The sequence below is a fragment of the Pseudophryne corroboree genome, chromosome 6 (assembly GCF_028390025.1).
Source record: "Pseudophryne corroboree isolate aPseCor3 chromosome 6, aPseCor3.hap2, whole genome shotgun sequence".
Lineage (NCBI taxonomy): Eukaryota > Metazoa > Chordata > Amphibia > Anura > Myobatrachidae > Pseudophryne > Pseudophryne corroboree.
In genome coordinates this window covers 245715229-245729046 of record NC_086449.1, presented here as the reverse complement: position 1 = coordinate 245729046, position 13818 = coordinate 245715229, and the positions used below count along the sequence as shown (strand labels likewise).

At 45.8% G+C, this 13818-nt stretch overlaps 1 protein-coding gene across 1 annotated transcript in view; it reads right to left on the bottom strand.

Annotated features, from left to right (window-relative positions):
• Positions 1-13818, bottom strand: part of LOC134934533 (uncharacterized) — a 126628-nt gene that overhangs the window by 55044 nt on the left and 57766 nt on the right. The window contains exon 3 of the mRNA XM_063929957.1: positions 4907-5070. Within this exon, the coding sequence (XP_063786027.1) occupies positions 4907-5070 (164 nt within the window). The remainder of the gene's footprint in view (positions 1-4906; positions 5071-13818) is intronic.

The window sequence follows — 13818 nt, the reverse complement described above, 5'->3', positions numbered from 1 at the left end:
GCCGTATGCAGACACCACAGTCACGGCTGTATTTTCCCGATCTCCGTTTAGTCCATGAATAATACCGCTGGATGCTGGTATATTGCGGGGGTGCAAATAAGCTGGTACAAGGGTCCAAATGTCTGCTTCTGACGCGTTTCGCTCCTCTTATGGGGGCTTCCTCAAAGAATGAGCTCCAAATACTCCAGAACCCTTTTTAAAGGAGAGATCTTAGCTCCTATTGGTGTTTCCATTAATGAGTATATAAAACACCTGTTTCAACGTTTACCTAATTCCACCTCCTGATCCAACCTCCTTATAGACATCATTCAATTTATAACAAGAAATTCTGAATACCATTCTACTAAAAGAATAATACAGAATAATATGTACAAATATAAATATAAATATAGTTACAGTTATACATACATGCTTTCTTTGAGGAAGCCCCCATAAGAGGAGCGAAACGCGTCAGAAGCAGACATTTGGACCCTTGTACCAGCTTATTTGCACCCCCGCAATATACCAGCATCCAGCGGTATTATTCATGGACTAAACGGAGATCGGGAAAATACAGCCGTGACTGTGGTGTCTGCATACGGCACTTGGAGGCGTGGACTCATAGAGCTTGGAAGTCGGGTAATTAATCAGCACAGCAGGCGCCAGTGAAGCGCCGTTCCCGCAGCCCGAGACCGTCTCTTTTGTCATTGGACTCTCCCGTGTTACAACTACTGGTGCAAGCTACACGTAAGGCTCCAGTGTGGAGCGGTCATTTTGCACAATACCATCTTCTTTGCTAAGTGGCAACATATTGAGGAATTCCAATATATAACAACGTACAAATATGTTATCTACTACATGGGTGCGAATTATAGCTGGTTAATTGATTTTTTCCAATACATGGACTGATTTTTATTTTATTTTATTTTTAAAAATACTCTGTGCACAGAGTTTATCTAAGATCCACCTCCTATAGCTAGGCAATATATTTGTTAGTGATTTTATTTGACCGGTCTAATAGTTTATTGTAAAGTGTATATATATATATATATAATTATATGTATTAAAAAATATATAGAATATATGAAATTATTCATTTGTTTTCATTGAACTTTGAGCCATATCATACTATTTATAGCGCAAGAGGGGATTAGTTCAGCGTTCTAGTGTTACCGGAGACTATAAAGTGCCGGTTCTTTTTGACTTGATTTACCCCAAGTCAAGCTCTCTCCTGCAGCTTGAGTACACAGTAATTGCAGTATTATTTGTATATAATTTTTAATACCAGTAATTCGATCATCAGAATATGGTGATGATGTATTAGCACCTGGTTATATTCCTTTGTATTGGCACAGGTCATAGTTGCCTACCCTCCCTCATTCTGCAGGAGACTCCCTGAAATAGCAGCAATCTCCCTCACTCCCTGAATAGTCCAGCAATCTCCCTCATTGTACCTTACCCCCATTATGTAGCTGTTACATTCTTGGGGGGAACAATAAATCAGAGATATATCCATTCAAATGGGATCATCAGTGCCATTTCCCTGTATTGGTTATAAGGCACAATGATCCCTATGGCTACATGCATTTTAAATAAGGTTTTTCATGGCCACTTGCAGTATATTGTGTATACAGTATACTAACTTTGGGGCTCATTTACGTTTGGATGTAAGCAATTTTCATGACACGCCTCTAAGATGTAGCAGTACACGTCCACGCTGATAGGTGTTACTTTCACAATCTCCCTGAAATGTTTTTTCAAAAGTAGGCAAGTATGGCACAGGTGTATTAATTACTCACTGATTCTGAGGCAGTGCTGTAACTAGACATTTTAGCGCTGAGTGCAAGAAACGGCATCGGCGCCCCCCCAAGCAAAAACAGGGGCAGTGCGCGCCATAGGCACGCGCCAAAAATATAGGCGCGTGGCTTCATGGGGAAGGGGTGTGGCCACAAAATAATACCAATTCATATAACGGTGCACAGTAGTCTCCATTATTCAAATACGCCGCAGAGTAACTCCGCTACACCAAGTAAAGCCCCTTTTACACCTTACAGCAGACAGAATCTCCTTTTTACACATTACGGCAGACAGCGTCCACCTTTTACACATTACGGCAGACAGCGTCCACCTTTTACACATTACGGCAGACAGCATCCCCTTTTTACACATTACTGTATACAGATTCCCCTTTTTACACATTACGGCAGACAGCGTCCCCTTTTTTACACATTACGGCAGACAGCGTCCCCTTTTTTACACATTACGGCAGACAGCGTACCCTTTTTACACATTACTGCAGACAGATTCCCCTTTTTACATATTACGGTAGATAGAGTCCCCTTTTTTACACATTACGGCAGACAGCGTCCCATTTTTACACATAACGGCAGACAGCGACCCCTTTTTACACATAACGGCAGACAGCGTCCCCTTTTTTACAGATAACAGCAGACAGCATTCCCATTTTACACATTACGGCACAAAGCGTCCCCTTTTTACACATTACGGCAGACAGCGTACCCTTTTTACACATTACTGCAGACAGATTCCCCTTTTTACACATTACGGCAGACAGCGTCCCATTTTTACACATAACGGCAGACAGCGACCCCTTTTTTACAGATAACAGCAGACAGCGTTCCCATTTTACACATTACGGCAGAAAGCGTCCCCTTTTTACACATTACGGCAGACAGTGTCCCCCTTTTTACACATTACGGCAGACAGCATCCCCTTTTTACACATTACGGCAGACAGCGTCCCCTTTTTACACATTACGGCAGATGTTCAAAGCAGTCTCGGGATTCCGACTGCTGGGATCCTGACCTGATCCCATACACATATACACACACATACTAATATATATATATATATATATATATATATATATATATATAAAAAATAAATTCAAGCGGCACCCCACAGGCTTTATGTCAAAATAACAACGTCCTTTATTTCAACGGCGTTTCGAGGTAAACCCCCGTCTTTAGGGACAAACGTTTGTCCCTGAAGACGGGGGTTTACCTCAAAATAACTGAGCTACTAAAAGGATGTTGTTATTTTGACATAAAGCCTGTGGAGTGCCGCTTGAATTTATTTCATATATGGACGTGTTGGAGTCTAGGAGGGCACCCCAGCAAGTTATATTTGTCACAGCAGGTGCGACTGGAGGAGTGCCGGGCTATTGGAACTATATATATATATATATATATATATATACACACATATACATATACACACACAATCAATACTCACAGAGCACCGTCCAGCACAGACTCCACACGTTGCCAGGGAATTCCTCCTTCCAGCCTGCGTGCTCAGCCAGTCACTGAGCCGCAGGCTGGAGCATGACTTCCTCCCATTGGGAGGATGAGATGTCACTCAGCATGCTCTGCAGCGCCAGCAGCTGCAAAGAGCATGATGGTGGGGCCGGGCTGTCAGTGAGGAGGGAAGGGCAGTGCCACGCATTTCACTGCCGTGGATCGGATCGCGTTACAGAGCCGATCTCCGGCGGGTGGCGGGAGCCCTTTTCTGACAGCCGGCTCTGGGGCAAATCTGCGCTTTAACTAGGTGTGCGCTGTGGGCAATCCCCCTTCGGCACACACCTAGTTACGGCGCTGTTCTGAGGAGACCTGCAAAACATGCACTGCGTGGGGTCCTGAGGACCGAGTTTGAGAACCTATGCACTAAACCAGGCATTCCCAACCATGGTCCTCAAAGTACACCAACAGTGCAGGTTTTAGTGATATCCAGGCTGCAGCACAGATGGTTAAATCAAAATAACTGAACTACTAATTAAGTCACCTGTGCTGAAGCCTGGATATCACTAAAACCTGCACTGTTAGTGTGCCTTGAGGACCGTGGTTGGGAATGCCTGCTCTAGACTAATAAAGCTGTATGGAAAATTTAACACCATGGAAACTATTCTGGGCTTAATAACTGTTGTGTTGCACAGGTGAGGAGAGATATTTCTGCACTTCAACCTGTCACTATGGGAGTTATTACGCACTTGTTAACAATACACTTTTCTAGCATATAGTGTACACACATGACGCCACTCTGTCACTACGATGCAGACCCATTATACCGTACTCTCTCCCATCACTCTTTCCCTTCACCTAGGCAAGGTTACTTGAGATGTGTATGAGATGTAAATGAAATGGCACACTTCGCTTTGAAAAACTACTAATAACATTTATGAGATGTGTGCAGTTTAAAAGACAACTATAATATTTTTAAAACACTATTATACCCCTTTTACATCGCAAGCTTTGAACACGGGCTATTGCACATGAACGTGCATAACCTGTGTTGCTGTGCGGTGTAAAAGAGCCCGGTTGGAATAATTCAGGTTGGGTGACCAGGTATTCCAACTTGGGTAGCTTGCAGGGTTGAAGTGAACACAGATTCAACCCGGCTCACCGTACTGTGCAAACGGGAAGCCAGGTCGATATGACCCGATTCTCTTTCATTCTGTGTGGACGGGCGGCGCTTGGAGATCATGTGATCTCCAAGCGCCACCCCCACTGCGTCACCAACCCAGCAATATGCCGGGTTGGAGACAGTGGAGGCGAGGGGCCTGGCGCGGGTCGCAGCCGAGAAGCACCCGTGTCAGGCTCCCGAGAACGATCCACCTCATTTGGTCTAAAAAGGGTATTAGATCTAACATGTAAGTAAAAACACTAGTTTAGACCTTTTACATCAAGAAAATTGGAGAGAGAAACTACCAACCAAGAACCAATCAGCTCTTAACTCCTTTTTCAAACACAGTGTAACACGGCAGTTAGGAGCTGATTGGCCAGTATTTTATCACTCTCCAAGGCTTAGTGTATTTGCCCCAGAGTCACCCACACTGGTGCATTTAATGGCATCTAACTGACTAATTTATAGGACAACCACTGCAGTCCTCATAGTGGGGGTATTTTACATTCGGCTGGACATCTCTTTTTAACATTTCTTCATTTTTAGGTGCAGATGTCACATTGTAGTTTTGCTTTAAATACACATTATATAATAGAGTGTTTGATGTTCCATCTGCACTAACATCTGTGGAAATACACAGAAACAGACTATTCGGGCTCAGAGCCAAAGCTGTAAAAAGCATGAAATAGCATTGTATAATTATATTAGTGTTATTGCCATACATACATCAGAATTTTCCTGAGTGCAAATACAACTATTAAACAGTAACAATTTAATGATAAATCATGTGCAGACGTCTACTGGAGTGGTGGGTAAGGTTCCAAGATGTAGGCAATGATGAGTTCAGTGAGGTAGAACAATGCCAGTCACATGACTGGTGCTCTGGTCATTACATGGGGCCCAATTCAGATCTGATCGTAGCAGCAAATTTGTTAGCTAATGGGCAAAACCATGTGCACTGCAGGGGGGCAGATATAACATTTGCAGAGAGAGTTAGATTGGGGTGGGTTATTTTGTTTCTGTGCAGGGTAAATACTGGCTGCTTTATTTTTACACTGCAATTTAGATTTCAGTTTGAACACACCCCACCCAAATCTAACTCTCTCTGCACATGTTATATCTGCCCCCCCTGAAGTGCACATGGTTTTGCCCATTAGCTAACAAATTTGCTGCTGCGATCAGCTCTGAATTAGGTACAAGGTGTGGATTCATTCAAGCACACAAAACGAAATGAGATAATTTCCCGTCCTCAGTCAATGCTCCCAGCGTTTTGGAAACTGGATCTGGTCACCACATTCTGCAAGTTATGGACAGTATAGTGGAAGCAGGGGTTAAAGTGGGGGAGAACAAGGTGGAACCGAGTTCCACCACCTGTAATGGTAGGGGGAACTAGTTCCACCACCTCCATTGCCCTGCACAGTAATTCCAACAGAAAAACCTGCCCCATCACCTACATCAATAGATGATGCAGGTTGTGCTAGTGTTACTGATGAGCTGCAGCCCACCCTTCCTGGTACTCAAACACACTGGCCAAAATGTACTAAGAATTCAAGTTTGTCCGATTTGTGTTTTTTTTTCTAAGTCCCAATCTGGGAATTCACTAAGCACCAATCTCGGCAGTGTTTGGACTATTCGTAATGGTTTGATTAGCAAAGTTCAGAAATACGAATGAATAGACCATAGGTCAAACGCGGCTGTTATTTCATACAATACGGGCATTCACTATTCATTCGTATTTGGGTGTTAGTCTCTGAGTGCTCAAGTGCGGGTCTGTTTTTTTTCGATTCGTTAAAAAAAGCAGCAAAAAAATAGACCTGCTTTTTCCAGTCGAGTTTGGATAACCATGCACGGATCAGTGAGATCTGTGCATGGTTATCTATGGGAAAGGGTCTGTTTAGTATTAAAACTTAAAAAAAAATTGCGTGGGGTCCCCCCTCCTAAGCACAACCAGCCTCAGGCTCTTTGAGCCGGTCCTGGTTGTCAAAATATGGGGAAAAAAATGACAGGGGTTCCCCCATAATTCATCAACCAGCACCGGGCTCTGCGCCTGGTCCTGGTTCCAAAAATACGGGGGACAAAAAGCGTAGGGGTCCCCCGTATTTTTGAAACCAGCACCGGGCTCCACTAGCCAGGTACATAATGCCACAGCCGGGGGACACTTTTATACTGGTCCCTGCGGCCCTGGCATTACATACCCAACTAGTCACCCCTGGCCGGGGTACCCTGGAGGAGTGGGAACCCCTTAAATCAAGGGGTCCCCCCCCTCCAGCCACGCAAGGGCCAGGGGTGAAGCCCGAGGCTGTCCCCCCCATCCAAGGGCGGCGGATGGGGGGCTGATAGCAATGTGTAAAAAATGTGAATATTGTTTTTAGTAGCAGTACTACAAGTCCCAGCAAGCTTCCCCCGCAACCTGGTACTTGGAGAACCACAAGTACCAGCATGCGGCGGAAAACCTGGCCCGCTGGTACCTGTAATACTACTACTAAAAAAATACCCCCCCAAAAAAAGGACACACACACCGTGAAAGTATAAGTTTATTACATACAGGCACACCTCCATTAGGCAACGTTAGGCAACATTACGAATCACATCGACATCGGAAAAAACGAATTGGGAAAAGTCGGCAGCTTAGTGAATGATCGTATCAGGATTCAAAAAGTTGCAGTAAAATGCACCCGATACCATTCGAGCTCAAACACCCTACAAAACGGCAAAAACACGAATCTTTGTAAATATACCCCACTGTGTCTGTTGGACAGCATTCATCCCCTCCTCAGGGCCTAGTGACTTCCTTTTCTGGCACAATGTATGTGATGTCATGCTGTCACCACTGCTTGCTGAAGTGAAGAGGAGCCATGAAGAGGAGCAGGCTCTGTGCATTTTGAAGGCAAGATTAGAATGGGCTGGAGGGACACAGGCGGTGAACTGCTAGAGTGACAGAGGCAGATATGTGCATAAGGGGCACACTGTGGGCATTATGTGTATAAGCAGCACTACTGTGGTCATTATGTGTAAGGGGCACTTCTATTGTGGGCATTGTGTGTAAGGGGCACTACTACTGTGGACATTCTGTATATAAGCGGCACTACTATTGTGGGCATTTTGTGTATAAGCGGCACTTTTGTGGGCATTATGTGTATAAGTGACACTACTGTGGTCATTATGTGTAAGGGGCACTACAACTGTGGGCATTATGGCCCTCAATCCGAGTTGTTTGCTCGTTGCCGAGTTTCGCTATATTGCGATTAGTTGCTTACTGCGCATGGTTCGCAGAGCGCATGCGCTTAGTTATTTTACTAAAAAGTTAGGTATTTTACTTACGGCATAACGAGGATTTTTCATCGTTCTCGTGATCGGAGTGTGATTGACAGGAAGTGGGTGTTTCTGGGCGGAAACTGGCCGTTTTATGGGTGTGTGCGGAAAAACGCTGCCGTTTCTGGGAAAAACGCGGGAGTGGCTGGAGAAACGGGGGAGTGTCTGGGCAAACGCTGGGCGTGTTTGTGATGTCAAACCAGGAACGAAACTGACTGAACTGATCGCAGTGGCAGAGTAAGTACCGAGCTACTCAGAAACTGCAAAGAAATTTCTATTCGCAATTATGCGAATCTTTCGTTCGCAATTCTGCTAAGCTAAGATTCACTCCCAGTAGGCGGCGGCTTAGCGTGTGCAATTCTGCTAAAAGCAGCTAGTGAGCGAACAACTCAGAATGAGGGCCTATGTGTAAGCGGCACTACTACTGTGGGAATTGTCTATAAGGGGCACTACTGTGGGTACTGTATATAAGCGGCACTACTGTGTGGCATAACATGTATAGAGGGTACCATTGTGTAGTTCAACGTGAATAAAGGGCACTACTGAGTGATGTAACCTGAATAAGGGGTATTACTTTCTGGTGTAATATGAATAAGGGCCACTACATGCGGTGTAATGTGAATAACATTGTGCTACTGTGTTGTGCAATTTAAATTGGGGGTACTATTATGTGACCACGCTGCTTCTTTGTGAGATCAATGTCCCTTTATATAGTATGGAAAGTAGGGCACTAATTTATAGTTTGCAGGGGGGTGCCGAAAAACATTAGCACTGGCCCTGGCACCGCTTAATGTGAGGATTGGGTGGGGTAGGTGGCGGGGTAACTGAGTTCCACCACCTCTCCAGGACCACTTTAAGCACTGAGTGGAAGCATTACTAAATTGCCCTACAGTACATCTCTCTGATTATGAATTATGATATACAGTACTAGAATACTGTCCACAATTATTAATGATTACTATATATCCAGCCTCAATTCCACTCACACCGCTTCCCATCCACAACTATATCCTTTCTTCCTCCCTGATTACCTCCTCCCCTTCTCACCTTCAGAACTCATTCTTACCTCAGAAAGTGTTAAGTCTGTAACCTATATTTCAATAAAAGTTTTCCAAGTAACCAGGACATAGTGACAGAGCCGTAACTACGTGTGTGCCAGGTGGGCCTGGCACACAGCGCAGTCGCCCTGGGGGCGCAACTGGCTGCATCCCGTTAATTTACTCAGCGGCATTATAATGAGTCAAACTGACTCATTACAAGCCGCCAGAGAGGAGCAGCAGCGCTGGAGGCAGGAGAGAAGGACGTGGAGGGAATGGGAGGAGGGAGCCGCAGCAGCGCACTAATTGGTGGTAGCACTGCTCAGAGCTGTCCCTCTCCTTCCACTGTGCGGCTGTGCGCCCCCTCCCTCTCCCCCAGTGCCTGCAGCATCGTCAGCGCCAAAACGGGGACTGTCTGTGTGTGCGGGAGCCAGGCAGAGGAGGAGATCCACAGAGGCAGCGGCAGCAGGAGCTGCCCAAACGATACAGCTGACGAAGAGCTAGGTGGAGGGGAGGTAAAAAAAAAAAGAGACAGGGCTACAGTATTACAGTTTACAGGCTCGGAGCTGGTGCTGTGGCGCAGGGCTACTACTGACTGACAGCCTAGTAGCTCTGCGCTGCAGTTTCAGTGAAAATTTAAAACCATCAGCTATATGGCTACAATCAATGGCAGGAAACCATCTGGTTCTGCTCCATCGAAGCAAAAGTATGCAACTTTTGTCATAAACCATCAATGATTTAGAATAATCGATGGTCGATGGCCATCCCTAGCCCCTCCAGATTGTAAGCTGTCATAAGCAGGGCCCTCTGCTCTCTCTACGTAGTTATGTAAATTGAGCACTACAATTCTCTAGTCATGTATATACTGTATGAGAAGTTATTGATTTTGGTGGTTATTCAGAGATGAGCGCAGATCGCTACATACGCAGCCAAATCTGCATTCATCTTCTCACATGCTGGGGGCTGACCAGCACAGGGCAAGGCCACCCAGCATGTGTGAGACCACCTCCCAATGCATCCGCAAGTAGATTGCGGACCCATCAGTACTACATAGTAAATGAGGTTGACTAGAGGCAAAATGCTCATTGTGTTCAACCTGTATTCTGTATTAAGCTGAGTTTATTATAATGTACCTGCTGAAGTAATGTTTTATGTCTAGTTAACAACTACAAATCATGTTCCTCCCGGATTATCAATGTCAATATTTTAAATGTTACTACCTTGGATATCTTGGATATCAGAAATTTATCCAATCCATTTTTAAATGCATTTACAGAGTCCGCCATTACCACCTTCTCTGGCAGGGAATTCCAAATCCTTATTGCCCTAACAGTGAAGAACCCTTTCCTACGTTGCGTATGGAATTTTCTCTCCTCTAGCCTCAGTGAGTGCCATCGTGTCCCATACAGAGTCCTTTTAATAAACAATCCCTCTGATAACTATTTGTAATGTCACTTTACATATTTGAAGATATTAATAATGTCTCCTCTTAGACGACTCTTTTCCAGTGTATACATATTCAATCTAGTAAGTCTTTCCTCGTAATCCAGTCCCTCTAGGCCTTTAATCAATTTAGTAGCGCGCCTTTGAACCCTTTCTTTTTTTATACAGTGGTGCCCAAAACTGAACACAATATTCTAGGAACGGACATACCAATGATTTGCACAAATGCATGATTACACTCTCATCCCTTGTCTCAATTCCCTGTTTCATGCATGCTAGGTTGACAACCTGTCCGCGCTGTCAGGCGATCATCAGAATAAATTTTTTCGGAGCAGCTACGTGTGGCGTCAAGCAGCCGCCCCGAAAATAGTCCCAGACCTCCACCGTTTAAAATGCACCACCCCCCAACGCCATGACGATGCCCCCTCGACGGCCGCCACTGTCAATCACACTGCGGCCGTATCCTTCCTGGATCCAGCCGCAATGTGTAAGATTGCATACATGTACAAGACATACCTCCCAACATTAGAACTTCACGAAGAGGGACACCTTCGCGTGCGCGCGTAAGAAAAGGGGGCGTGGCTTCGCGGGAGGGCCCACGATTATGAGCCAAGCCCCCGTTTCCGTCACTGAGGGGGCATGCTCAACACTCTCTGTGAGCTGCTGGCATGCCCCCTCTCCCTCTGTCTCCACTGAATAGACACTGTGCGCATGCAGTGACAGGAGCCTCCCAACTGCCCCCACCCTGCACCACGGGACACTGCGGCCCGCGGGTGGGACAGCGGGAAAGTCCCCAAAAAAACGGGACTGTCCGTGAAAATTGGGACAGTTGGGAGGTATGCACAATGGCCGGTACGCATGCGCAGACCACCTGGATATGAGCGCGCGGCTGCATCAAGGTCTGAATTAGGCCTTTTGTTTGTACCATTTTGTGCCTATGCACTTTGTCATAAGTTTTACACTTATTTACAGTGCTTCAGAGCCTTTGCAGCTCCATATAAATAAAAGATAATAATAATATATAAAGATAGGCACTACATCAGCGGTGGCCAACCCACGGCTCTCGAGCCGCATGCGGCTCTTTCATCCTCCGCATGCGGCTCGATGCGCTCCCGGCCACCGCTGCCCGACACACCAGACTCACACTGCAGCAGGTCTCCGGCGGCTGTGTGTATCTTCAATTCTGCGGCGGCCCGTGAGCCAATCAGAGCTCGCGGACCGGTAGCTAAGGTTCCTGATTGACTGCCAGTCCACAAGCTCTGATTGGCCACGGACCGGCACCGAATTGAAGTAGCGCGGTAAGCAGCACTTTGGTTTTTTTTTTTAGGGGGGGGGGAGTGAGGCACTGTGGCGGCATATGTATCAGCACTGGGGTCATGCATATCTGCACTGTGGGGGCATATGTATCTGCACTGTATGGGCATATGAGGCACTGTGGGGGAATGTGTATCTGCACTGGGGGCATATCTGGCACTGTGGGGGCATGTGTACCTGCACTGGGGCATATCAGCACTGGGGCATATCTGGCACTGTGTGGGCATATCTGGCACTGTATGGGCATGTGTATCTGCACTGGGGCATGGCACTGGGGGATATCTGGCACTGTGGGGGCATATCTGGCACTGTGGGGGCATATCTGGCACTGTGGGGGCATATCTGGCACTGTGGGAGGCACTGTGGGGACATGTGTATCTGCATCGGGGGCATATCTGATACTGTGGGGGCATATCTGGCACTGGAGGCGTATATGTATCTGGCACTGGGGGCATATATTTATCTGGCACTGTGGTGGCACCCAGTTTTTGGCATTTTTATATGTATGTGGCACTGTACAACATGACTAAACAGGGTTATGACACAAAGTCACACTCCTACAAAGATCATACCGAAAGGTGTGTGCACAAAAATGGGGCGTGGCTTTGTGACAACTAGGCCACACACCCAGTTTTGCACTTGCCTATGGATCTTTTCTGGCTCTTTGCCTCCGACTGGTTGGCCACCCCTGCACTACATATTGCACATTGGTCCAGACAATTACAAGTTAAAATGTGCAACTGTGTTTTTGGTACAAAATGCAACCAAATCTAGATGATCCCCTAAGAATACAATAAAAAATTACTGTACAATGACACTTTGAATGTATAGTGTCAGTGATTTATAAAAGAAAAAAAAGAAACATTACATACTGTAAAGGCCCATATATACACACTGGGTGATTTTGAGCTGAAAGCAGGTCACTTTTGGTGTGTTGAGCTGCTTTCAGCTCAAAGACGCCCAGTGTGTATGGACAAGCGATGAGCGGTGAGTGCTGATGCGCGCTCCTGCTTCATTGCCGGCAGCCGCCGTTCATCTACTGGTATTACCAGTAGATGAAGGGCGGGGTGAGCGGCTTTCCATAGCGTCCTGCTATGGAAAGCCGCTCACCCCCGCTGACATCGCTGGCCAGGGGGGAAAAGCACTCAGTGTGTATGCACCTTAAGATAATGTGATGATATATTTTTATCACAATATTTTATGGATCTGTAATTTGAATTGAATGCTTCACTTGAAATGCAAGATTGCTGTGATGCAGTGTAAAACCTTTTTTTTTAGTTATATCACAGGTCTAGTTGTCTACTGAGGTATACGGGACATGATAGCAGTGTATACACTATGCAATGCAGATATTGGCTGGACTTGCTGAGTGTGACGTACACCTACTGTATTGTAGGATTTTCAGATCCACGCCATAAAGGAGATTTCATTCCGCGGACCAGGATTATTAAAATGCTATGAAGGGATGGAGTCTGGGCAGTTTTTTTTTTTTATTTTGGGGGGGGGCGGGGGGGGGGGGGGGGATTGTTGAATTTTTCGTATAGCCATGGTTTGTCCAGCATTATTTAAGAAGTCAACCAAGATACCTTTTTTATATGCAGCAAGTAAATACATAAATCAATAGGTGAATATGGAATCACTTAACATCTGTTTGGGCCAGGAGCACTTTGATCTACAGATCTGTAGGTGTCAGGAAATGAGTCAGCAGGTCCATAAAACAATATATTTTGGCAGGTTAAAGATGTTGCCCTTATGGGAGGAAATCTGGCTTTTATTGTGAAATACAGCTCAGGCTATACATGAATATAACTGCAAAAACACAACTAAAAATATTTTATATACTATAAAAGTTTAAGCTTCCTTAAACTACTCTATATCTAATGCTACATCACAGGTCTTAAATTATTCAGAGAGGTATAAAATTTTTTTGACCTCAATGCAGAATGTAGGACCTTATTCAGTAAGGATTGCAAATTCTGCATTTTAGCAGAATTTGCAATCCTTTGAATCGCATGCTGGGGGCCTCCCATCGCAGGTCAAGGCCGCCCAGCATGCAGCCCACTGCCCACCCAATGCGATCACACTGAAACTGCGATCGCGCCACAATTACAGCGTGAACGCTGAAATTGTGGATGCCTCCTGCCGGGACAGCCTGGCCGTGACAGCAGGGGACCCGCTACCATTTCTTAGTTTGGAGCGGCCGCACCGAAAATGCCAATGACATGCCCCCCGTTTGCACCACCACGCCCCTGTTTACCCTGCGCCTCCCCTGCAATATACTGCCGCCCACCCCGTGGACGCCTCTTCCTTG